Source organism: Populus nigra, chromosome 16 (genome assembly GCF_951802175.1).
Source record: "Populus nigra chromosome 16, ddPopNigr1.1, whole genome shotgun sequence".
Classification (NCBI taxonomy): Eukaryota; Viridiplantae; Streptophyta; class Magnoliopsida; order Malpighiales; family Salicaceae; genus Populus; species Populus nigra.
This window is the reverse complement of record NC_084867.1, coordinates 14,518,208-14,543,746: the sequence shown is the minus strand read 5'-3', so window position 1 is coordinate 14,543,746 and position 25,539 is coordinate 14,518,208. Positions and strand designations below refer to the sequence as shown.

At 34.6% G+C, this 25,539-nt stretch overlaps 3 protein-coding genes, 1 long non-coding RNA gene and 2 other non-coding genes across 9 annotated transcripts; 3 read left to right on the top strand and 3 right to left on the bottom strand.

Moving 5' to 3' along the window:
• The first annotated feature begins 105 nt into the window (after positions 1–105).
• Positions 106–3,697, top strand: LOC133675721 (uncharacterized). 2 transcript variants are annotated; one of them, XR_009835462.1, is made up of 3 exons: positions 286–1,701; positions 1,854–2,358; positions 3,011–3,697. It is a non-coding gene; the product is annotated as an uncharacterized LOC133675721 (long non-coding RNA). The 2 variants fall into 2 exon arrangements; XR_009835461.1 differs by having other exon boundaries at positions 106–1,701; positions 1,854–3,697.
• An 8,441-nt stretch (positions 3,698–12,138) lies between these two features.
• Positions 12,139–15,717, top strand: LOC133675840 (protein DETOXIFICATION 35-like). Its single transcript, XM_062097355.1, has 6 exons — positions 12,139–13,187; positions 13,310–13,366; positions 13,464–13,702; positions 13,817–13,935; positions 15,038–15,124; positions 15,205–15,717. The coding sequence occupies exons 1-6, from the start codon at positions 12,262–12,264 to the stop codon at positions 15,295–15,297; spliced, it is 1,521 nt and encodes a 506-aa protein (XP_061953339.1). The 5' UTR covers positions 12,139–12,261; the 3' UTR covers positions 15,298–15,717.
• Positions 15,718–16,513: 796 nt separating this feature from the next.
• On the bottom strand, positions 16,514–19,888 carry LOC133675841 (rRNA 2'-O-methyltransferase fibrillarin 1-like). Its single transcript, XM_062097356.1, has 7 exons — positions 19,732–19,888; positions 19,114–19,421; positions 18,841–18,936; positions 18,659–18,736; positions 18,396–18,572; positions 16,936–17,004; positions 16,514–16,848 (listed from the first exon to the last, which is right to left on the bottom strand). The coding sequence occupies exons 1-7, from the start codon at positions 19,745–19,747 to the stop codon at positions 16,672–16,674; spliced, it is 921 nt and encodes a 306-aa protein (XP_061953340.1). The 5' UTR covers positions 19,748–19,888; the 3' UTR covers positions 16,514–16,671.
• On the bottom strand, positions 17,774–17,844 carry LOC133676375 (small nucleolar RNA snoR60). Its single transcript, XR_009835587.1, has one exon. It is a non-coding gene; the product is annotated as a small nucleolar RNA snoR60 (small nucleolar RNA).
• Positions 17,931–18,002, bottom strand: LOC133676374 (small nucleolar RNA snoR60). The gene has a single exon (XR_009835586.1). It is a non-coding gene; the product is annotated as a small nucleolar RNA snoR60 (small nucleolar RNA).
• A 2,645-nt stretch (positions 19,889–22,533) lies between the features above and the next one.
• LOC133675583 (UPF0496 protein At3g49070) lies at positions 22,534–25,075 on the top strand. Of its 3 annotated transcripts, none has more exons than XM_062097009.1 (3): positions 22,534–22,610; positions 22,744–22,830; positions 23,928–25,075. In XM_062097009.1, exons 2-3 carry the CDS (start codon positions 22,782–22,784, stop codon positions 25,007–25,009), a joined length of 1,131 nt encoding a protein of 376 aa, XP_061952993.1. In that variant the 5' UTR covers positions 22,534–22,610; positions 22,744–22,781; the 3' UTR covers positions 25,010–25,075. The 3 variants fall into 3 exon arrangements, with proteins under 3 accessions (XP_061952993.1, XP_061952992.1, XP_061952991.1); XM_062097008.1 differs by having other exon boundaries at positions 22,544–22,610; positions 22,739–22,830; XM_062097007.1 differs by lacking the exon at positions 22,534–22,610 and having other exon boundaries at positions 22,637–22,830.
• The last annotated feature ends 464 nt before the right edge of the window (positions 25,076–25,539 follow it).

Here is a 25,539-nt window from a genome sequence, read left to right as displayed (position 1 = left end):
ATTTTTAAATAAAAAGCAATCGGTATAAATATTATTTTGCCATATTTTTACATCCTGTCCTGTACATCAAAGTTTTTTGATCCTACCATTATTTTAATAATGAGTTGAAGCAAGCAGAGAAGAGGAGCGACAGCTACGGTGATTGTTCAAGAGCAAGTAAGCAAAGATTTTATCTATATGGTATTAAAGATATTAAAATTGAACTTGCATCTATCTTCAATATCGGACATGACATGACTAAAGATATTAAAGCAGTTCTTTGTTTTTTCTAAGATTTAGCACAGGATATTTTACGATGTTATTGGTGAAAATGCGGACAGAAAAAAAGGATGTGGTCAATATGGACACAAGAAGGAGATTTGTCCCCACGTCCAACACCATAATGAAGATGGTAGAGATAAGCAACAGTCTGGTTGTTCCAATGAGCCGGAGGAGATGAATCTTGAAGTGGCGCCACATGAAGAAGCTCCTGTGGTTAGACCATAGGTGGTTGATCCCTACGGCAAATGGATGATTGCGAACAGGAAGGGAAGGAAGGGGAGTAAAACCCCTGGCATCACGGGTGCACCTAATCCCTTTAATTCAGGGCAGAAATTTCAGGAAAGTGATAAAGGAGCAAAATCTCAGCTGACGGGTAAGGAAACCATGCTACTTAGGGACTTCAATGAGATTCTCTCATGTTCAGAAAAAGTAGGAGGGGAGCCAGCTGACATGAGAAGGTGTATTCGTTTAGGTAAATGGGTGCAGGATTGTGGTCTGATGGATCTAGCTTGAGACCAACATTCAGTGGGAAAGGCCAGAGTAGAGAGGGGCATGGGCATGTCTATGAGAGGTTGGATAGAGCCTCTGGTAACCAGGCTTGGAGATTAATTGCAGTTTCCTGAAATGCGGGTGAAGGTATTACCTCGAATTAAATTTGATTATCACCCTATCTTAGTTGAACTGAACTATTCGAGTGAGAGTTGGCAGGGATCTCCTCGCCCTTTTAGATTCGAAGCCGCTTGAACCACTCGTAAGAATTTTGCAGCCTTTCTTAATGAAAATTGGCAGGGTCACTTGGAATTACATAGCTCTCTCAAGTCAATGGCTTTGAAATTTCAGGAGTGGAACATACAAGTCTTCGGTAATATTTTTTTCTCGAAAGAGGAAAGTTCTAGCTCAGATTGGAGGTATTCAAAGAGCAGTGACTCAAGGTGTTAATCCTTTCTTGTTAAACCTGGAAAGAAAATTAACAGGAGTATAACCAGATTTGTTCTCAAGAGGAAATCCATTGGTACCAGAAATCAAGATTCCAACGGATTGCTTTTGGAGACAAGAATCCTTCCTACTTTCACACTAAAACTGTTATTCAAAGACAAAAGAATAAAATCAAGGCTCTTAAAGATGACAGTAACAAGTGGGTTTGGGATGAAGAAGTTCTAAAAAGTATGGCTGTGAAATTCTTCAAGAAGATGTTTACGGTTCAGGACAACCACAGTCACATTCCTCTTGAGGTATGTTCCCAAGCATAGATCAAATGGGGAAAGATTTGTTGCAGGCTTCAGTCTCAAATGAAGATATCATAAAACTTTATTTGATATGAAAACATACAAAGCTCCTGGTCCAGACGGATTTCAGCCTTTCTTCTATCAGTCTCGGTGGCGTTTTATTGGTTCCTCAGTTTGCAAATTTATTCGTCGAATATTGGATGATTCAGTTGATGTGGCAGATTTTAATCAGACATGCTTGGTTTTGATTCCTAAGATCCTCAGGCCAGAATTTCTTCATCAATTTCATCCAACTGGTTTATGTAATGTTAATTATAAGATTCTAACCAAGCTGATGGTCAACAGACTAACGAATCTAATGTTGAGTTTGGTTACCAAGTATCAAAGCAGTTTTGTCCCGAGAAGACAGATTACATATAATATTATTGTGGCTCAGGAGATCATTCATTCCATGGGAAAATTGAAAGGGAGGAAAGGGTATATGGCTACTAAAGTGGATTTGGAAAAAGCTTATAACCGTCTCAAGTTAATGGGCGTGGGATTGTCATCCCAAATAGTGAATCTTATAATAAATTGTATTGAGACTGCTTCTCTTCAAATTTTGTGGAATGGTAGTCCTTCTGCTAATTTTGCTCCAATGAGAGGGATTAGACATGGGGATCCCTGTATTTTTATGTTATGACCGGAGACTCTCACATTTGATTCTTAAGGCAGTGGATTCAGGAGATTGGAAGCCATTTAATATCAGTAAATTGGGACCTTGTATCTCACACCTGTTGATCATATGCTCCTATTTTCTGAAGCGAATGAGGGACAAATGAAGCAGGTTCTGAATTGCCTTAACTTCTTTTGTGAATTTTCTGGCCACGAGGTTAGTGTTGCTAGAACTAAGATATTCTTTTCGAAGAATGTCCCAGCTACTTTAGCAAGATTAATTAGTCATAGTAGTGGTTTTTCTAATACTGATAATCTTGGTAAGTACTTGGGAGTTCCTCCGTTGCATCATAGAATTTCCTAGCAAACTTATAGCTACATTGCTAGAGTTACACGCCCGGTGCAGCGGGATATCAAGATTAAAGAGTTACCACCTGATTTAGAATTATTAAAAGATAAGCTACATTGTATACTTTAAATGTGATTCAAAGGTGTTGATAAATTTTTAATTGATGATCTGTCTATGATCTAAAATAAAAATTTATATTCATAAATAAATTTAGTATTTTAAATTTATTATACGCTCGTTTTCCACAACTTGTTGCAATCATGTTGGTTAAAGCATCCTTTTGGAAATTGATTTGGAAGAGGAAGGGGTCAGAAAGAATAAAAGCTTTCCTATGGACAATTGCCCATTCACGGATTATGACCAATGAAAATAGAGTTCATCACAACATTGCTTCTGATCAATTCTGCCATAATTATAGATTGGAAACTGAAACTATTCTTCATATTCTGAGGGATTGTCCTTTAGTCAAAACAGTTTGGAAATCATTGCTTAGTCCTAACAATGTTACTCCCTTCTTCAGTCCAGAGCTCTTGTCGTGGCTCATCAATAACTTATCATCCCAAATCAGTTCTGGGGAGGGGTGGCCATGGGCAACAATCTTTGGAGCTGCGGTATGGAACATTTGGAAATGGCGTAACCGGAGGATTTTTAATATTGATAATTGTCCAAGTTCTAACCCTATTGTTGCAATAAAATCCCTTGTTGCTGACATTATGTTAGCTGGTGGGTCTGGTGTAAATAATTTAATATCCACTAAGCAAGTCAGCATGGTTGGATGGAAATATCCCCCGGAGCTAGCATTGGTTGTAGTTGAATGTTGATGGCCGGAGCAAAGGTAATCCAGGATATGCTGGTTCAGGGGGCCTCATTCCAGATAGTTTGGGTACGTGGGTGAGGGGTTTTTCTATCAACATCAGATTCAGTACTTTTATTAGAGTTGAGCTATGGACAGTGATCACTTAATTGGAACGGGCTTGGTCTATGGGTGTTTGTAAATTAATTATAGAATCAGATTCTACTCTTACTGTTGATCTTATCACGAAGAATCAGGTGAGAGTTTATGCGAATTACATATTATAAAGAAAGCTAAACAACCATGGAGATTTCCCTCTAGCTCTAGATATAGATTATTTTGGATTGCGATGGTAAAATTTACATGGATATGTTATGTGATTAAGAGAATCATGGGAGTATTTTAGTATTTTCAGGTTGTATTTTTTATTTTTTAATCGAAAAGCTGCTGGCGCATATTCTATATGCCCCAGTGAGTTGGTGGCGTCCGCGACATTAAGAAGGTTCGTGAGACGTTTACTAGTGGTCAAATCTAGTCATTCATTGTGTGATTAGATGTGTAGACGTGCCCCTTTCCATATGATGCGACATGTGTAGACATATCATAGTTGAATTGTCATCGATGATTGATTGTTTGCATTTTTTCTTTATTTTCTCTTTCCTGACAATTAAAGTGCACAATTATCCTCTGTTTGTTTGTTGTTTGTTTAGGTCTGACAACCATAATAGACTCAAGCTACTTGGGTTTGGCTACCACACTAGAGCCAAGGTCCTTGGGTCTGGCAATAATGACAGACCTAGAAGCCTTGGGTCTGACAACAATGTTTGGTGCTAGACCCAGGCGCGGGCTGGAACCATGTTTTGTGCCAGACCCAAGCGCGGGTCTGGCAAATATGTTTGTGACAAACCTAAGCTTAGTAAGTCTAGCAACCCTGTGTAAGTGTACTGTGGACCAAAATACATTCCACTGTAGACTTACACAATGAATTTTCCAAGCTCTAAAGATTTGGGATGGGGCTAATATTGTCTTCTCATATAAAGTTAAATTATCATTTTGCCTTTTTGTTGAAAAATTAAAGTCCTGATTGTAAGGATATTTTAATATTTTTCATAGGTTCATTGGTATTAAACTTTTTAACAGGGGTATGGTAGTTTTTTAAAATTATTTGTATAGTAAAAATATTATTCTATCCCCAAGGTTAGCAAAACTAAGACATGTTGCCTAGGGGTTTTTTGACCTTCACAAGCTGTTAAATAGTTAAAATACATCTTTAGCCTTGGAAAAGAAAAAATAAGCTTTGCATATATGCGTATTTTTTTTGTTTTACACTATTTTTTGCGTAATTTTCTATAATCATGGGGGATATTTTGGTATTTTGATATTGTTTTATTATTTTTAAATTCAAAAAGTTGCGCTAACCCACATTTACTTGGGTCTAGCAAACAAGCAGAGCCTAAATTACTTGGGTGCTAGACCCAAGTAATGTGGGTCTGGCACATGGTTGTTAAAAACGAGTTTTGACTCGTAAAATCGCCGATTTTACGAGTCAAAATGCATAAAACGTGTAAAATCAGGTTTAAAACTTGAAAACCGGTAAAATCGGTCAAACCCGGTTAAACTCGCATAAAATCGGGTCAACCCGTAAAAAACGTAAAAACCGGTCCGATTTCACGTGAAATGTAAAACCTATGCCTTGTGCTGACTCAGCACCCCCTTTTCCCAATCACCACCCCACCCGTGATCGACACGAATTGGGATTGTGCAAGCTGAGTAAGGAAACCAGTACGACAACACTGGAACCAAAGGCTATGGTTCTTCATCTTCCAAGAACTAGGCTCTTATTATCTGAAGAAGAAACGATCATCATTTGGAGTAGAGAGAGAGCTGAGGGAGCATGAATTGAACCCAACACCACCATGTTAAGGGGACCTTTGCTGTCCACCTGATGACTCTGGTTTTTATGAAAGGATAAAGGATTCACCATCTCTATCTCTCTCCCTCCCTTTCTAAATGCGCAGAAGCAAGAACCATCACAACCAAGAACGAAAGAACTAGGATCTGGTTTGTTTAAAATCTTTCATTTCTTTTGCAATGTCCTTAGTTTAGTAAGAGATGGTGTCTGAAAGCTGCTCTCTTTTTTTGGATTTTTTATTGGTTTATGATGCTAGATCTGTATGATGAGACTAAAACAGAAGAGGATTTGAAAGCAGAGTATTTGTGTCCGTTTTGCAACGAGGATTTTGATTTTGTTGGTCTCTTTTGCCACATCGATGAAAAGCATCCTGCTGAAGCCAAGAATGGGGTATCATATTCTTATCGAGTTCTATTAATGGATGTAAATTAAAAAGTTTAGTACTTTATTGTTAAATTGCTTCTGGTAAAGGGTTTTATAGGGTTTGATTTTAAATGAGATAATTTGGTTAACTGTGTGAGTTTGTCGCCTTGTTTTTTAGGATTTTTGATTTTATCCTAGAGCATATAAATTGGTCATTTTCTTTCTGGAACACTATTAATTACACTTTCCTAGTTTTTTTTTGTCTAGAGACTGTTACTGGAATGATACTGGAATTGTTTGTTTTCATGTATGTCCAGTTTGTGCTAAAAGGGTGGGGATGAACATTGTTACTCACATTACTGGGCAGCATGAGAAGTTTTTTAATATATCCTTTTATCTCAAAATTTGACTCTTAACATTTAACATTTTGGTTCTGGTTTTTTTTGCATAATCTGGATTGGTTTACACACAACCAAACATGCATGTTTATGTAGTTCAAATGTTAATTATATGGAAAAGTGACCTAGGTAATGTTGGTAACTGAAAATTTGTCTAGTGAATCTCTAGTCTCATGGGAAACTTTCAACATCAAAGGGGTGCTTGGGAATCTCCTATCTTGTTAGTTACCGGTTAACAGTGTCCAAACTATTAGTTTGTATTGACTTCTCTGTTGAAGTTCCTTGACCGGAGATTACGTGCAGCGTAAGAGGAGACTGCAGAAGGGGGGAGCTAACTCAGCATTTTCTATACTGAGAAAAGAGTTGCGAGAAGGAAGTTTACAATCCCTTCTTGGTGGATCTTCATGCTCTGTTTCGTCCTCCAATACAGAACCTGATCCATTGCTTTCACCTTTCATATTTCTTGTCATAGTTTTGCAGAATTGGAAAACTTAAAACTAAGGTTCAACTTCCTGTGGTATGATGTTTATGTTTTCCTTTTCCATCAATCTTTACACTAGTTCAGTTTTTTTATATTTTTATAGTGAAAAGAGTAGTATTGTAACCTAGTTTTCATGGAAATTTCACATGCCCATTTAGGCAAGTCAATTGTTACCTAGATTTGTAACCAAAAAGTTTTTATTAAAACTGAGAAATTTAGTTGTTGCTTGCATTGTGGTGTTGTTGGCAGCCTTAACATTTATTAAATTTCTTGTCCTTGCACAATTAGCATGTCTGATTAATTTGTGTTCAAGTGTATTGAACTGCAAAATATAACATGCATTGCATATTTAACATGCATGCTTTTCATTTATTAAACTGTGATTTTATGATTTTTAGTTAAAAATTTTTACTTACGATTTTACGATTCGAGTTTACGATTCGAGTTAATATTGTATGTTCCGTGTCGTGTTAGAAAAGCGTTTTTGACAACCTTGGTCTGGCATGTTTGCCAACGTAAATCTTGCATGATTGTCAAACCCAAATAAATTAGGTTTTGCATGGCTATCAGATCCAAGACTCTTGGGTCTAGTATTACTACAAGACTTAAGGCGCTTGCCAAACCCAAAACTCTTGGATCTGGCATGTCTGCCAGCTGCCAAACCTAATTCACTTGGATCTGGCATGACTGTTAAACCCAACGCACTTAAAATATTCTCTATACACTTAATATTTTTTTATATTTTAAAAAAAAATGATATTGACCCCAATATACTAGTTAGTCAACAAATCTAGAGATTTATTAGTTAAGTATTGGGAAGCCTTAATTCTACATGTGTTTAGAGAATCTAATTCTGTAATAGACTAGTTAGCTAATTATGTGTTATCTAAAAGCCCTTTGGATTGGGATTACACGATAATTGATGACCCTTCTTCAAGTTTGTTTTTTATTTCATATTACAACTTGATTAGGTCTATTGTTGCTAGTTTAATTTTTATTGGGCTTTTAAACCCCGATTTCAACAAAAAAAAATAAAATATATTTTCATATATAATTAATCTACATAAAGAAAAGGTGTTATTGGTGTTGTTAATTATATCAATAATGTTATTAATTAAGACTTAAGGCCTCTAAAGGCTATAATTTCATGCATAAATAGAGTATTAACTTGAAACTTCTTCATCGACAGAGAGAGGAAGGGAGGTGCGGATTTGAGTTACAATTGAGTTGCGTTAATCCATACAATATACATATACCATGTAGCATAGTAGAAAGTGAAAAAGGAGTATAGTCGCCCAGCTTGGTATTTGTTGGGTTTTCCAAACACATGCACGCAACAGAAAAAGTAAATTTAAATTTTTTTCAAGAGTTCCAAGATCTTATTTGATAGATTTAGAGTTTTTTAAGTTTATATGAAGATTACTTGAAGATTAGATGTTCTTTTTTTTCTTTCAATAGTTGTTTCAAGGCTGGGTTATCGCAAACCATAAGTCGTCTAAGTGTCCGGTTTCTAATAGTAATCCACACAAATCATCAGTCAGGAATCTCCTAAACCATAAGCTCTATTCTTTTATGTTTTAAGTATTTATGTGTTGTACTTTTCTCGCTATTCTCTTAGGAAATAAGAAGCAAAGTATTTTATTCATAGGGAAACCTAAAAAAATTCTATAAATGGCAAAATATCACTTTGTCCCTTAAATAATATCATATATATTATTTTAGGTTAATTTTAGAGGTTTATTCAATCAAATCCTCACTTGATTGTTTCTAGGTCTAGAATTGTAATCCCCTTTATTAATTACATTCTAATTCTCAATTTTTAAAATTTATTTACAATCAAGTCATGCTTAATTTATCTTCTCATTTTAATTTCTAACAAATAATTCGTATAAATGTGACCCATTAGGTTCCCTAATAAGTTAGCCAAAATATAAATCATAATTCTAAATTAAATTAAATTAAATTAATTAAATAATTTAATTTATTTTCAATTAAATAATTGATTGATTTATATTTGTAGATCAAGTACAATGTCTAGCAATCTGTCATAATCCTCTAAATATCAGAAAACTCATAAGTGATTGGACTTAACCTTTCAATGACTAGTTTCTCAGTGTAATTATTATATTTTCATTAATAATATTTTAATTTAGACATTATAGTATGAAGTATGTCTGGTTTATCAAATCATGTTATTCTTAATATTATAATCATTGGTTCTTTGAATAAGATTTTGAAACTCTTTTCAAAAATCATTCCATATTAGCTAAAGATTTCACAATCAATATTATTTGAGAATAGATGCAATATTTTTACTAATTCACTTAGGATGATAAATCTTCTCTTGATTACTTTAATATCTTCATATAGTTTTGCTTGTTTGTTACCTTTGATCAGGACAACGTATAATCAGGATCATAGCATAACACTTTATATATAAGATAACTTAATGATCTCAAATCTAAGGATCACTTCCACAACTATCATTACAACCTTTTAGCTTAATATTAAAAAAAAATTGACAAAGACAATTTTAAAAAAATCATAAGAGAAAAAAACCATGTTGGGAAACATTGTAGCAATCCATAGTGTTTTGTGAGGAAAGCTACAGTGTTTTCCCTACATGATTAAGCTTTATTTCAAAGTTAAATTCTAATCAGCTCAATATTAAAAAAAAATCAACAAAGATAAATTTGAAAAAAAATATTACAAAAAAAAAAACACAAAAGAAACTGGAAAAAAAACCATGTAAGGAAAAACTGTAGCAATCCATAGTGTTTTGTGAGGAAAGCTACAATGTTTTCCCTACATGATTTAACCTTACTTGTATTTACTTGTAATTGTAATTCTCAACCAGCTCAATATTAAAAAAAAAAATAATCAAGACAATTTAAAAAAAAAAACAAAAAAAAACCATGCAGGAAAAACATTGTAGCAATCTATAGTAATTTACGAGGAAATCTATAGTGTTTTCCCCACATATTGCAACTGTAATTCTTAACCAGCTCAATATTAAAAAATAAAATTGACAAAGATAATTTTGGAAAAAATCATAAAAAAAACAAAAACAAAAAAACCATGTGGAGAAACACTATAGCAATCCACAATGTTTTAAAGAAAAAAAATTACCAAAATAAATTCTCAATTAGCTAAATATCAAAACAAAATCGACAAATACAATTTTGAAAAAAATCATTAAAAAATAAAATAGAAAAACCATGTGGAAAAATACCATAGCGATCCACAGTATTTTAAAAAAAAATTACAAAGCTAAATTTTTAACCAACTCAATATTAAAAAAGCAAAATTGACAAAGATAATTTTGGAGAAAAAATGAAAAAAAAAAGGAAAATAATGTAGGAAAAAAAAGGAAAGTATTGTAGCAATCCACAGTAACATGTGAGGAAAGCTACAGTACTTTCCTCACATGTTTTAGCTTTATGTACAAGATGACATACATGCGCGTTGCCGTGAACTTATAAAACAAATATACTTAATAGTGTTATAATTGTGAATTAGCGCTAGATAAGTAATAGAAACTAAATGTATGATGGATCCAATATTTCATAACGGAAAATAAAAGTTGAGTTGGTGATAAAAAAAAACTTAGAGATTGAAAAAATGATTTGCAACAATCCATAACGTTTTGTGAGGGAAGATACAGTGTTTTCCCCACATGATTTAGCTTTTCTGTTAATATAAAGCAAAAAAAAATACAAAGTTAAATTATCTACCAACTTAATATTAAAAAAAATCTACAAAAATAATTTTGGAAGGAAAAAAAACCCATAAGAAAAAATGTTGTAACAATTGACAATGTTTTGTGAGGAAAACTATAGTGTTTTCCCCAATAAAATTGACAAAGATAATTTCAGAAAAAATCATAAAAAAACCATTTAGAGAAATAATATAGCAATCCACAGTGTTTTGTGAGGAAAACTACAACGTTTTCCCCATATGATTTAGCTTTATTGTAATTATAAATCTTAACGAACTCAATATTAAAAAATCAACAAAGATAATTTTGGAAAAAATCATAAAAAAAATCATGTGAAAAAACACTGCAACAATTCACAGTATTTTAAAGAAACAAAATTATAAAGCTAAATTCTCAATCAGCTCAATATTAAAAAAAAATTGACAGAGATAATTTTGAAAAAAAAAACATAACAAAAAAAACATGGAAAAAACATGGAAAAAAAAACTATGTTGGAAACACTATAGCAATTCACAATGTTTTGTGATGAAAGCTATAGTGCTTCCCCGCATGATTTAGCCTTATTTGTAATTATTTGTAATTATAATTCTTAACCAGCTCAATATTAAAAAAATAAAATTGATAAAGATAATTTTAAAAAAAATCATAAGAAAAAAATTCATGTGGAGAAACACTGTAGCAATCCACAGTGTTTTATGAGGAAAGTTACAGTATTTTCCTCACATGATTAAGTTTTATTACAAAGCGAAATTCTAACCAACTCAATATTAAAAAAATAAATCAATAAAGATAATTTTGGAAAAAATTATTACAAAAAAAACACAAAAGAAACTGGAAAAAAAAAACCATGTGAAGAAAAATTATATAGTGTTTTGTGAAGAAATCTATAATGTTTTCCCCAAATGATTTAGCCTTACTTGTATTTACTTGTAATTGTAATTCTAAATCAGCTCAATATTAAAAAAAAATTAACAAAGATAATTTTAGAAAAAAAACATGCGGGGAAAACACTGTAACGATCCTTAGTAATTTGCGAGGAAAGCTATAGTGTTTTCCTTACATATTATAACTGTAATTCTTAACTAGCTTAATATTATAAAATAAAATCCACAAAGATAATTTTAGAAAAAATCATTAAAAAAACAAAAAAAACCATGTAGAAAAATATTGTAGCAATCCACAATGTTTAAAAGAAAAAAATTACCAAACTAAATTTTCAATCAGCTTATTATTAAAAAAATAAAATCGACAAATACAAATTTGAAAAAAATCATAAAAAATAAAATAGAAAAACCATGTGAAAAAACACCGTAGCAATCTACGGTATTTTAAAAAAAATTATAAAACTAAATTTTTTACAAGCTCAATATTAAAAAAAATTAATAAAGATAATTTTAAAAAAAAAATAAAGTTGGAAAATTAAAAAAAAAAATTACTGTAACAATTTACAGTAACACATGAGAAAAGCTATAGTATTTTATGTTTTAACTTTATGTATAATAATAATTCATTAAATGAGTGGAAAGAAATGTTGGATACGACAAAAGCAAAAGTCGTCCACGGACCATGGCCACCCATCTTTTCCACGTTCGGCCAGGTTACTTTTTTTTAAATAAACAATTGTCCAGCTGGTTTGACTGGTCGTTCACTGCCTTGGCCAAAGACTGATACGGCCAGTAGTTCCCATTTCATTCTCAGAAGAGTAGGTATCAATAAAACACGTAAGTACATGCGTCCCTCGAATTAAGGAATACGTCAGCATGCTTCTGCTTGCTGCCCAGCCTATCATCACTCATCTCTGCCAGTGGATGTATCTTCCATAGCTGTGTGTCTCTTAGCTAAAATACTGTTCGTCAAAAATCTAAGATTTTTAGCGTCTTCGACTTTTCTCGATGCGTTAAGATTAAAAAAAGAATAAAAGAAATATTAATTTAATAAATCACTTGGAGATATCACTCTCAAAAACTCATTCTATCTAACAGTCCACTCTACTCTGTATGCGGCCGTCCCTCCTCCTTCATATTCTTAATTAGCACTACTATATATCAACAAACAAAACTATTAATTTCATTTACTTCTCCATTGACCTTTCCTTCTTAATTATACATGGAGACCACCCCACTACTGCTTAACAATGAATCATCATCATCCTTATCACTACCTGCAGTGCCAGAGGAAGACTACTTGCCTGCACCTTTCCAGACGTTCCAAGACTTTATTAAGACCGTCTTTTGGAAAGAGACTGTCAAGTTATGGAGGATTGCTGGTCCTATTGCCCTCAGTCTAGTCTGCCAGAGTGGTACCAACATCTTAACCTCTATCTTCGTTGGCCATCTCGGAAACTTGGAGCTCTCTGCCGTTTCAGTTTCCCTCTCTGTCATCATCACCTTTTGTTTCGGCTTCCTTCTTGGTATGGGGAGTGCACTCGAGACCCTCTGTGGTCAAGCTTTTGGTGCTGGTCAAGTTCATATGCTTGGTATTTACTTGCAAAGATCATGCATCATCTTACTCGTCACTTGTGTCATCCTCTTGCCCATTTTCATTTTCGCCGCTCCTCTCCTGAAAGTCCTTGGCCAAGAAGCTGCTCTTGCTGAACTTGCTGGAAAATTCACTCTCCTAGCCATACCTAACTTGTTCTCATGGGCTATCTATTTCCCTACCCAAAAGTTCCTTCAAGCCCAACGCAAGGTTGGTGTAATTACCTGGATTGCCGTTGTGGCTCTCGTTCTACACGCTTTGTGGCTGTGGCTCTTCATCTATGAGCTTGACTGGGGTATCACTGGTGCAGCAATCGCTTTTGACCTCACCGGATGGCTAATTGCTTTGGCTCAAGCTGTGTACGTGATGGGTTGGTGTAAGGAAGGATGGCGTGGATTTAGTTGGTCAGCGTTCGAGGATATTTGGTCCTTTGTTGCCCTCTCCATTGCCTCAGCTGTGATGCTTTGCCTGGAGATTTGGTATATGATGAGTATTGTTATCCTCACTGGACATCTTGACAACGCAGTCATTGCTGTTGGTTCCCTTACCATCTGGTCAGTCTCATCACCATCACTGCGATAGTGTTGACATGAGTCCGTTTGAAATAAATTAGCTTGATTTTAACTTTGATAACCAATTGCTTCTTCTTCTTCTTCTAATTATATTTGATGATCAGCTTGAATATCAATGGGTTGGAACTAATGGTGTTCCTTGGAATAAACGCTGCTATAAGGTAAGAACTAATTACTGAATTGACTGATTGATTAATTTCCTTGATATATCTGATTATGATGTGGATCATGTTTGAATTCAATGATTAAACATTCCAGCGTTCGTGTCTCGAATGAGCTTGGGTTAGGGCATCCAAGGGCTGCAAAATACTCGGTCTATGTCACTGTATTCCAGTCTCTTGTGATAGGACTGGTTTGCATGGCTGTTGTGCTGATAGCGAAGGACTATTTTGCCTACATCTTCACAAGCAGCAAAGTGATGCAAGTGGCTACGTCCAAGCTAGCCTTCATTCTAGCCATCACCATGGTTCTTAACAGCGTCCAGCCAGTGATATCAGGTGGGTTTACAAGGACGGACGTACCTACCAGCATATATGTTGCTCTCCCCTTTTAATCAATCATGCAATTTAATTATGCATCATCCTGATCATCATCATGACACATGCATGCAGGTGTTGCTATCGGTGGTGGGTGGCAAGCACTAGTGGCCTATATCAACATTGGTTGTTATTATGTTTTTGGGCTCCCCCTTGGTTACCTGCTAGGATACAGAGCCAATTTGGGAGTCGAGGTACGTCTTCTATATGTACATGCTGCCCATTTTTTTTTTTTTTTTAGAATTATCATATCTTGTGACTCGGATCATTAAACTAGAATTATTATATCTTGTTAATTTTTCAAACATGTGACTCGGATCATTAGATTAGAATTATCATATCTGAAAAAATAATAAAGCTCATTTTCAAACTAATTAAATGTTGAGGATAAAATTGAAATAAAAAATAAATTTGAGGACAACTATACTCAATTTTTTAATTGAATTGTGAAATTAAAAAGAAAATCAATTTAATTATAGAATCGACAAAAAAAATAATCAAAAGAATAAAAATCAAATTAAAAAAAATATATAACAATTTCGGATTAAATGGTGAAATTAAAAACAAATAAAAATTTAACAAAAAAACTTAGAGTAAAAATTAGAAATCAAAAGAATAATATCAAAGTTGAAATATCAATAATTAAGATGATGATTTTGAAATTTTGAATGGCTAGCATGAATTTTAAAATCATGAGAGAGAATATAGGGGGGAGCTTTGCTGATGACAAACCGTTCCATCTTCAACACCCCACCAGGAAAAAGACGTCACGAAGATTCCAGCATCATGATGTGGATGGGAATTTTGTGTCGTACTTCAGACGCCTCTCACACACTAGCGTGTGCATTGCATGTATTAGCTAGTTTTTTATTTAAATAATATTTTATATTTATTAAAAGATTTAGTTGTTCTCATACAATTTGATAATAACAAAAAAAAAACATAATAAAGAGATGAAAAAAATCCATAGCTGCCAATTTTAAAAATTTTGCAAATGGAGTCCTTACATTATGCTTAAAAAATTGAAAAGGCAATTCTAGTCCTAATGAATATGACCAATGATTTTTGTGGGGAGAATAAAATGATAATTACAATATTTAAATGAATAGGAAATGTGTATGGTAAAATGACACAGTGAAATATATTCAGTCGTGATATTTTTGTTATATATATATGGGGTTCCACCAATTCCATCTTCCAAACATTTTTAACTGATCAGTATAATATTAATTAAGCTAAATATTCAATTACTGTTAAGATCATCAATTATATATAATTTTCCATGCTATCATCCAGGGAGTATGGGGTGGCATGCTAGGTGGAACCGCTCTGCAGACCTTGCTTCTGTTGATTATACTTTACAGAACTAACTGGAAAAAGGAGGCAAGTTTTTTTTTTTCATAAATAAATAGCAAGCTAGGCGGTGAAAGATAGTCTAATGAATTAATTTAAATACAATGCAGGTTGCACAAACAGCAGAACGCATGAAGAGGTGGGGTGGTGGCGGCCAGGATATCGACCCTGATCAGAAGAAGGAGGAGATTAATTACTCCTAAGAAGAAAAAACAACAACGAAGGTTGCTCCCTCTCGTTTGATGGCCTCATGGAGTCTTCCTGCGGTGACACAATTAGGATTGACGACGTGGGAAATCAATCAAAGTATTGGACGGACGATAGACAAGAGAGCCTTAATCATTCTATTTTCGTCTGAATAATTTCATCTTTAATTGGTGGAAATTAAACATTTGTTGTCTTAATCAATTTAAATTATACATCACTGAAAGGGAAGAATTACTCGATTAGCGTTTTCAATCACTATGCACGAGCTGATTTTCTGTTGTTGTGTCAGCAGCAGGGCTGCTGTATGCAATGCTCTGTGCTAGGGGACGAAATTTCTACTTCAATCGTTGGCTTTTCTAATTGTTATTTTCCTCCTTGAATAATTCAATGAAAATGAATGCAGTCAACTTGTGACAGGGTTGTAGAGCCAACATGTCATGAATTAATTAATATAGAGCGACGTAGTTAGTAGCCTTTTAAACATGTATTTAGTTAGTTACAAGGTTGCGGTGTGCCCATATGGCTCCGGCTACAGGAGTTTAAAAGACTCTGGGATGTTGACGGGACAGGATGGTCGAAAGGTTAAGGTGCCAGCGTTTCGATTACAATATGCATTTGCTTGCTTGATCTTTTGGATGTAAAGAGGGTGTATTGTAATAACATTTTTCCAAAAACACTAATTCGATGTCCTTCCATGCCATCGGATCACGGTGGCGACAGGGATGGCATGAAATATTAACCTTTTTCATTGCTGTGATTGGGAGGGGTGTCGGATGTTTACTTTTTTGACAAGGGAATAGTTGAAGTGAAAAGGGAATGAGAGATTTTCTGCTCTGAAGCAACAAGCTAGGCATAACCTTGGATTGTGAACCGTTCTGACCAGTTTAAGGAACCTGGGATTGCGAACCATTCTGACCAGTTTAAGGATGGATATGTTTGATATTACGTTTATTTTTTATTTTATTTTAAATTAATATTTTTTTAATATTTTCAGATTCTACTTAGCTCTGAAACCCAAATATCATACATGATAAGAAGAATAATTTATCTTTGAAAAGGAAAAGGTTATATTAAACTTCACCCCTCATTCTAATCTTTCAATAAGACACCAAATGAACGACTCTGTTTGTAGATTTAAGGACGAAAACGGAGTACAATTTATATCTCAAAAGTGTGGCCACACGACGGCGCTAAGGCTCGGATAAAGAGAGATGCCAAAACTCATTCCATTACTTTACCATCCAATTCAAGATCAAATCTAAACAAACATAAATAAAGCGAAGAGCATAAAAAAAGAGTCCAGAAATTCACATTGCTTTATGACCTCTAATTCCCGAAAAGCAATGTGAAACACAATACAACCCAGCACCCTAAGCAGCAATTTTCTGTTTCTTTGGCATACGGTAGCCCCCTACCACACAAGCATGGTCTCGCTCAAATGGCTCGAGGGTGACCTGCTCACTAGGTTTCAACTGCTCCTGCACCATCTTTTTCACTTCACTTTCGAACACAGCCTCTGCAGGAACAGTGGAGTCGATGCAATTTGCCTGGCCACAAAATAATTACATCAATACAAGAGCGGGAAGGAGCCATTGCTTTGAGTGAAGTTGGTAGTAGTCAAATAGAAGGCTAACCTTTATTGAAATGACAAAATGACCACCAGTTTTCAGAAAATAGGAAGCATTGAGTGCTAAAATCCTAGCCTGCAGAAGTAATTAGCATTAACTTGCATACCTCGGTTAAAAAGAATCAAAATAATGAACATATTTATTTTACAGTGGACCATGCAGCATCGCCCACTGCTTCTAATATTTTCTATCATTCTCATCAAGGAAGAAGCTGAAAACGCATGAAAAAGGGTTTGACACATTTTACAACCGCGGACAGATAATCATAAAATTGACACAAGGTATGGATATTTAATTGAAAGCTGAAAATCAATTGATTATTCATTCAACCCGATTGACCAAGACAAATGGTAAAAATTTGATAGTTGCAAACATGCTTGCAAAACGTCTTTAATGAATCCCAAATGCATAAATCATAAAAATTTTTCAACAATGCTAGCTGTAAAAAGTATAGATAAAAAGTTGCATTTAAATCAAAATCGCTTCGAGTCACACCACCCAAACAAACAAAGCCTAATCAATTACTCCTCAGTCTTTCATACAGGAGACTCAAAAGGATGGATAAAAATTCTACCAAGGATTGCAAACTAAAACGTGGCAAACAATTTTCTGCAGGAACAATTGTCAATATAAACGTGAACATAATAACATGTCCTGCATCACAGATGTTATTCCACGTATATTATGAAACTGGCAATTATTCAAAGCAGGCCCCCCATTATGCGAAAACTAGTACAGAATATTTTAAGAAAATGAGTTCAAAAAAAGAATAAAAAATAAAGAGCCTCGGAGAAAAAGAGAATAAATTAGATATACTGAAAAGAGAATAAATTGATTGATACCAAGCATCGGAAGCTCGGTTTTACATCACCCATATTGTCTTGCAGGGGAATCCGAGTACCTCATCATATGCCAGATCTTAAAAATTATACACAAAAAAAATATGCAAAATATTTTTGGTGTCAATAATATGGGAGAAAGTAGCTTGATGTTGCAAAATATGCATCAGAAACTCGATTTTACATCACCCAATATGTCTTGAAGGGGAATCCGAGTTAATTCATCATATGCATGAACTTATATGCTTCATTTCAACCAACAAAGAAGTATCATAAGAAATAAACTAAAATGTATAAATAAATTAAAACGCACAAAGAATAAAAATTTTCAATTTCTTTCGAAAAAAATGAAGCCAGTTAACTGGTTGAAAAAACAAGAGCAACTAAAGTTAATCATCGGAAAAATAGGTGAAATATTTTATTTTCAGGAGTTGGTGTTAGTACTTGAAAGAAAAACAAAAGATAAAAACCATGTTCATTCAAAAACAAATTAAATCAGTAATAAATCATTCGAAAGGTACAATAAAAAATTTCCAGCCTTTTTTTCAAAAACAAGGCTAGTTGTTTCGCTGCGGGGCTATAAACTATACAAGGGTACACTCAGAACAGAAATAGGAAGGAGCAAACCTGATCAGGCTGAGCAACATCAGAAAAGATCACGTCCACCATTCCAACTAGCATACGGTACTTGGCAGGATGTCTGGCATCTTCAATTATGGGAATAACATTGGTCCGTTTCTTAGCCATGTTAACCAAGTCTCTCCCACTTCTGTGAGAAAATTCTACCGCATATACCACCCCAGTCTACAAATAAAAAAAACACTTTTTAAGCAACATCCTTATCAGCATACGAAGCAAGAAACTATAATTTACAGATGAATGATACTTACAGGGCCAACAATATCAGACACGTGAGAAACAGTAGTACCAGAAGCAGCTCCTAGGTAAAGAACTTTAGCGCCAGGTTTCTTGGTACAACCAACCAGAAAACAATCAACAAGCAGGTTGCATAAAACAAAATCTACCAAATCATAGAGCAATATTAATAGATAAGCTCATGAATAAAACTTACAATCCAAACATCATCAACACCACCAAGAATGGCAGCAGCCAATTTTGATCGGAAGGGATTCCAAACCCTGTACTCGACTTTAGTTCCATCTTCATTCTGAAAAGAGATGTATGATTTAGTAAAAAAATAATATAAATAACAGCATCAAATGCACCAACAATAAAAGAGAAACTTGATGCAACATAAAAACAACATTGTTCAGGTTTCAAAAAAAACATTTAATTTCATGAATGGAGACAACAATGGAATAAATTGAAGAAAAGTAATACACACCTGAACAGAGACTTTCTTCTCATTGTATACAGTCTCACCAGGAACCATATTCTTAGTAACAAGAGCATCTTCTTTACCCTTTGCAATGAACACTCCTTCATGTCTATGGGGCTCAACGACAACCTTGCTCCCACCTCTCATTCCTCCACCACCGCGGCCTCTTCCACCACCGCGGCCTCTTCCACCACCCCTCATTGCACTGCCCCTTCCACCACTTCCTCCTCTTCCACCTGAAAAACCTCTGCCTCTACCCCTTCCTCCTCCATCACCTCTGCCTCCCCTAAACCCACCACCACTACCACCTCGACCTGCTCATAGTTTTTTAAAAAAAAAATCAGACATCCTCTAAACATTAATACCTGTAATATAAAACAAACAAACAAAAAACAACCCAGATCAAGGGGGAAAAAAAGGCAAAACAAGAGTTGCTTGGAAGAAAATAATGTTTTATAGTTATGTCAGTGGAGTTAGTGCTAAAAGTTTAATATGAAGTATAATACTCTAGGGATGTAATGAAATACAAGAGCTGCTTCAACCATATAAAAGAAATCAGATTTCGTGAAACAAGCCACACGACCTATAAGCCCTGAAACAAGAAAACGTGAAAACTTTCTCTACCTCTAGGGGGTGCCATCTCTGCTTCTGGCTGCTGCGATTAGTTGAAAGTTAGGAGAAAAGAAAGGCTCTGCTGCAAACAGAGAGGAGGGAGGCGATGACTGAGTTTCGAAAGCTCGACTGAAGAGCTCCTTTTATAATGTCTGATATTAGGGTTTAGGGTTTTTCCTTGGTGACATGGTTTTGTTTGCTCTTACATTGGATTTGTCAAAGCCCACTAGTAACAGGCCATGATGATAAGCCCAACCACAACTACTATCGACCACTGTGATTGCTTTCGATCGACCCTTTACTTTAGTCAATTTGTAAATTGGTCCCTGACATTTTGGGAATTTTCAAAACAAATTGTAATACTCTTCATTTTCCCACTTCTTTGTTGTTGAGTTTAAATTAACATAAAATATATAGACATAGTTTACTATGGATATTATCATTTTTGGATGGAAAAAAAATAAGCCTCGATTATGTGGGGGGGGGGGGGGTGGGGGGGGGGGGGGGGGTGTGGTTTTGTACATTTAAATGAAATATTTATCCCTCAATTATATAAAATCTAGAATCGTTGACCAAGAGTTATGTTGTATTTTCAATAACTTTTAAAAAATATAATTACCTATATACCCCTAAGGTCAAAAGGTTATTGTTGTTCACCAAAAGCTTTTTTGTTTTTTTGCTTCTTAAAATACAATAAAAATACATTTTAACCCTTGAAAAAGGCCACAAAAAAACAACGCATACATATAGGGGTGTTTTTTTCCTTTTACACAAGGGTTTTTTTTGTAATATACAGGCTCATGAAGAGCATTCTGATATTTTTTTAAAGTTTGAAAAATAATTTTTTATTCTAAAAAGTTAGTGGTGCATGTTTGTTATGTGCTAGTGAGTAAGCGGTATTATAGCTTTTTAAGTGATATGTGAGATCCCATCTAATAACCAAACCCACCTTTTCATCATGTTTTTGGAAGTGTCATCTTGTTCCTTTTCTTTTGATGTGGCATGTGACAACGGATAATAGACGGTTTGTTGGTGATGGTCATTTCTTTCTTTCTTTTTTTTCTAGATAAAATACACGCGTGTCCTTTTCTCTTTTAGTTTTTCAATTTTCAGTCTTTATATTTTTTATTGCATCATTAACTCTTTTACAAAAGATTTTTTACGTATTTAATTTAGTCCTTCAGCAAAACAAGAGTACAACAAATAGTAAAAAACTAGATATATGACCTGCGCGATGCCGTGGGTCATTTTTTTATATAAAAAATATATAAAAAAAACAAAGATTTAAAAATCTTAGGGTTTTCTGCAAGTTATACCCAAGAATCTTGGGTTTGGCTGTAACGCCCGACCTAAGAGTAATATTTATAATATTAATAATAACATTAAACTTGCATGACCCAAGTTTAAGTGAGTCTGACTGCAACACCGGACCCAAGAATATTGGATGTAGGTCTGGCTATAAGGTCGTGTCATAAAGTGTGATAATTAAATATATTAATTAAAAAAACAAAGAAAAAAAATCAACAGGAAAAAAAATTAATGAAGAAAAAAAAAATTTATATTAATTGGGTTAACCCTTTAAACCAAGTTATCCCGTAAAATTTGGGATTCGCGTCATGAAAGTTTGATAACTAAATAGAAAAAAAATGAAGGGTTTACCCATCAAACCGGGTTAACCCATCAAATCAAGTTAACCTGTCAAGCCCAGGATACGTGTTATGAAAGTCTGATAATTAAATAGAAAGAAAATTAACTTTAACAAACTAAACTAAATGAAAAAAATAATTAAAAAAATTCGGATTAACTCGTCAAATCAGGTTAACCCATCAAACTCGGGATCCGTATCATGAAAATCTGATAACTAAATAAAAAAAATTGAACATTAACAAACTAAATCAAACAAAAAAAATTCATTAAAAAAAACAATTATATAATATAATAATAATAATAATAATAATAATAATAATATAATTATAATAATATAATATATTATTAAGTAAATATATTAGTAAAAGAAGTGGGAAAGCTACAGTAGTTTTCTGCATTACTTAATGTCATCCAACCCAATGTCTTGAGTGATATCGAGTAGGGTGTTCTTGGAAGTGAATTTTTGTAGCCTTAAGTGTTCAACTCTACGAACAAAAACTTTACGAAGAAGGAATATAAATTTAACCTAGGACACAAGTTATCATATTGAGTAAGTAATATTCATCAATCGGGTTGATTGAGATTCGAGTCAATGCCCAAAATTACACAGGCATGGACAGAGCAATTAGCTTAAAACCTCACCGTCCCAAGTCCATACTAAAAAAAGCTTCGGCCTCCGGGAAACAGGAAAGCAACCCTAACCATGACCGCCCAGGATGAACAATGCACACACACTCTACCCATGTACACCGACCAAATCTTATCTCACATGACTTCAAGAAATGTCTTTATTTCCTTTGAAGCATGTCCTTAACTCCTTACACAGGCGTCAGACTTGCCTTCAAATGCACGTACTACAAGGTTGAAATGAAATGCCATTGCTAGCTGATTGTGTATTTCTTTTTATTATTATTATTATTTAGGAGCAGAAATAAGAGTTTTTATTGGTAACCATTACTTTTTAAAAGTATTTTTTTATTTTTTAAAATTTATTCTTAACATAATCATCAAAACAATTTAAAAATATTAAAACTATAATTTTAAATAATTTTTTTAAAAAAACAATGTTCGGCCGCGATGCCTAACACCCTAAGCAAGAGCTGCACCTGGGCTCTCTCCTTCTCTCTCTCTCTCTCTCTCTCTATATATATATATATATAAAGTGTTCGGTTTTCCATGATCTAATCCCTCCCAACACCCATGAGAAATTTGGAGGCTCAAAATCTGTAGTCAAGGCTCCGCTGGTGTGTGCTTTCATTCATTCTAGCCATTTCATTCCTTTGTTTTTTTTTTTCCTTTATTATTCGATGACATGTATTAACAGACATAAACTTTTCTTTCTCCTCCTTTTTTTTTTTTATTTCTTTGGAAGGTAAGAGATTCGCAATCTTGAAATTAGCATTTGACAAACTGAAATGAAGAAAAGAATAGGCGCACGCATCAAAGAAATTCTTTCATGCTCTGGTATGTATGCCCTCTTTCCCTTGTAATTCAATACACACAGCCCTCCCCCTACATGTAAATTGTAAAATGCCATATTACCCGCTATCTATAGGATGGTCTAAGATGGAAAAACTCTAACTTGGGAACTGGGGGTGACATGTCGTTTGAAATTCCTAGATGGAAACGGCGTGTCGTTTGAAAGCCCTCACCACTTCAATGCCTTCTTATCTCTTAATAGAGAGCGTTTGGCTGCGTGGTAGCTTCCACGATTAGTTGCCACCGCAATCATCAATTGTTTGGTAAATACGAAACCATTGTTTATTGTTAATGGGACCTACCAAAATATGCGGACGCATCTGTGTTTCTTTGAAAGCAGGTCCAAGTTGCTTTACCTGCGTCTGCGTGGTAACCAGTGAAGTTTTTGTCAGGGAGTGAAAGAGAAGTGAGAGCTCTCTCATGTTCTTCAAACCAGGGTCCACTATGGATAATGATATTTTTAATATCAATGCCAGGGTTTGAGCCAATGAAAGGGTTCAAAGTGCAGTAAATAGTATTCTTAACAAAATATAAGTATTCTTAACAATGATCATATTGAAAACAACCAGAGATTGCGATTTTATTTTATAATATATTAGCAGTAATTAAATTTATAATATTTAAATTAAAAATTATTAATTTTTTTTTGTTATTTTATAACCTTAATTTGAAAAGTATTTTTGTAACCAAACACATTAAATTACTTTTTGTTCAACCTCAATTTCAACCACAATTTTAACCAAACATATATTTTTTCAAACCAACCTCAACTAAAAGTACTTTTTATAAAACAACTTTTTTCAAACCACAACTACAATCGCTGTCACAATACCAAACACACTCTAAGAAGGAAGGCTCATGGAGGAGAGCTTACATTTATCCATATTTACATGTAAATCCAACCTAGAATGGCTCGGGCTAATTTGTATACACTACAAGGATCATGTTTCTTGAACCGTAGGATTAATCCAAGTTCCTGCCTGGGTAATTGATTGCCTGGATCAATCCATGTTCAATTAAAACAGATTTTCACAAGAAAGAGGTGATGATCTTTGTTTCTGTGGTTGATTTTGTGAGTGCAGATACAAGGTTGGGTGCCACCAGTACCCCCAACCTTCCGATGGAGATTGACGTCCGTGAAGAATATGCCAATGCCTTCAGGACAGAATCATACAATCTCTTCTGGGCACGTCTTCAAGCACTATCCAATAGAGATCCCACCACGTGTACTGTTCTAGCAGCTGAGTCCACCACCAGCGCAGCTCGGCTACCATCCTATCGACTCTTCGTCGAAAACCTCTTGGATCCGGATCAGTCCACGGTAATTCGGACCCTTTCCTTGATCCACACCCGACCCTCAACCCACTCTCTCCTATCCAAATACTTCACTCAAACAGCGAATGCTTCTCTCCTTTGTGGCTTGCTATTGAAAGACATAGACCATATACGGGTCAAATACCGATCTCTTCAAGCCACCCTTGATCAAATACCCAAAACCCAGTTTCCTAACCCAGAGATTTTAACAAGAGTTACGGAATTCGTCAACGCTCGGAACCCATTTGACCGGTCTGGCTCAACACCAAGCCGGGTCCAAGTCATGCAAGCCGATTGCTTCAAATTGCTCAAGCAGCTAGAGTCAAAGCGTGACAAGGCTAAAGCGAAGCTAAATCTAAAAAACAAACTAAAACATAGCTCAGCTATATTTCTTGTGGCCTTGACAGCTTCCCTAACAATAATCATAGCGACCCACGCTCTAGCATTGCTAGTTGCCACTCCAGGTCTCATAACAGCAACATCATTGGGGCCAGGTTCTTCGACAAGGAGGCTAGCCAGGGTTGCAGCACAGCTGGATGCAGCTGCAAAAGGGACTTATATACTGAGTAGGGACTTGGAGACCATTAGCAGGCTTGTGAATCGAGTAAAGGATGAGATGGAGCACATGCATTCAACGGTAAAGTACTTGGTTGAGAGAGGAGATGACGAGGGCAATTGGTTGCATGGCATTAATGGTGAACTGGTCGTGAGGCAATTCAGCAAGATTAATGAATGTTGCAGCTTCAGCAACCAAGTTGATGATCTTGAGGAGCATTTGTATCTGTGTTTTTTGACCATCAATAGAGCTAGAAACCTTGTACTGAAAGAGATTCTGGATCCAGGTCAATAATCCACCTCGATCGGCTCCCAACATTCTATCAAAATACTATACTATGTCTTAATTTTTCACCACTAATTTTCTCTCCAACTCTATATTATATTCCATCCTAGCTAGCTATATACATGATTCATGGTTTTTTTAAAAAAATAAAATTGAAAGAGATTCAAATAAAACTTCTATCAAGTGATATTTTTATTTACATTCAGATATGATTCAATGTTATCTTAGAACATGAGTCATTGATTTGGGATCATAACAGTAGTGTATATATCCATAAAACTCAAAATTACATCAACTTTTATAGTGACTCATTTAGTCCAAAAATTTAATTTATAGGTGATAAGCATAATATTGAACCCAAGAATTAAGATTAAAAAGTTCCATCTTAAGACCATATAAAAAGTCTTGATCTCCGGGCTAGATCATCTTAATTTTTTTCTAAATTCGTTGGTAAACTGTGAACACTGTTTATCATGTCAATTACAAAGAGAATCACCGACAGAATGTTCCATCAGTATTTTCCAGAGAGCTCTAAACTG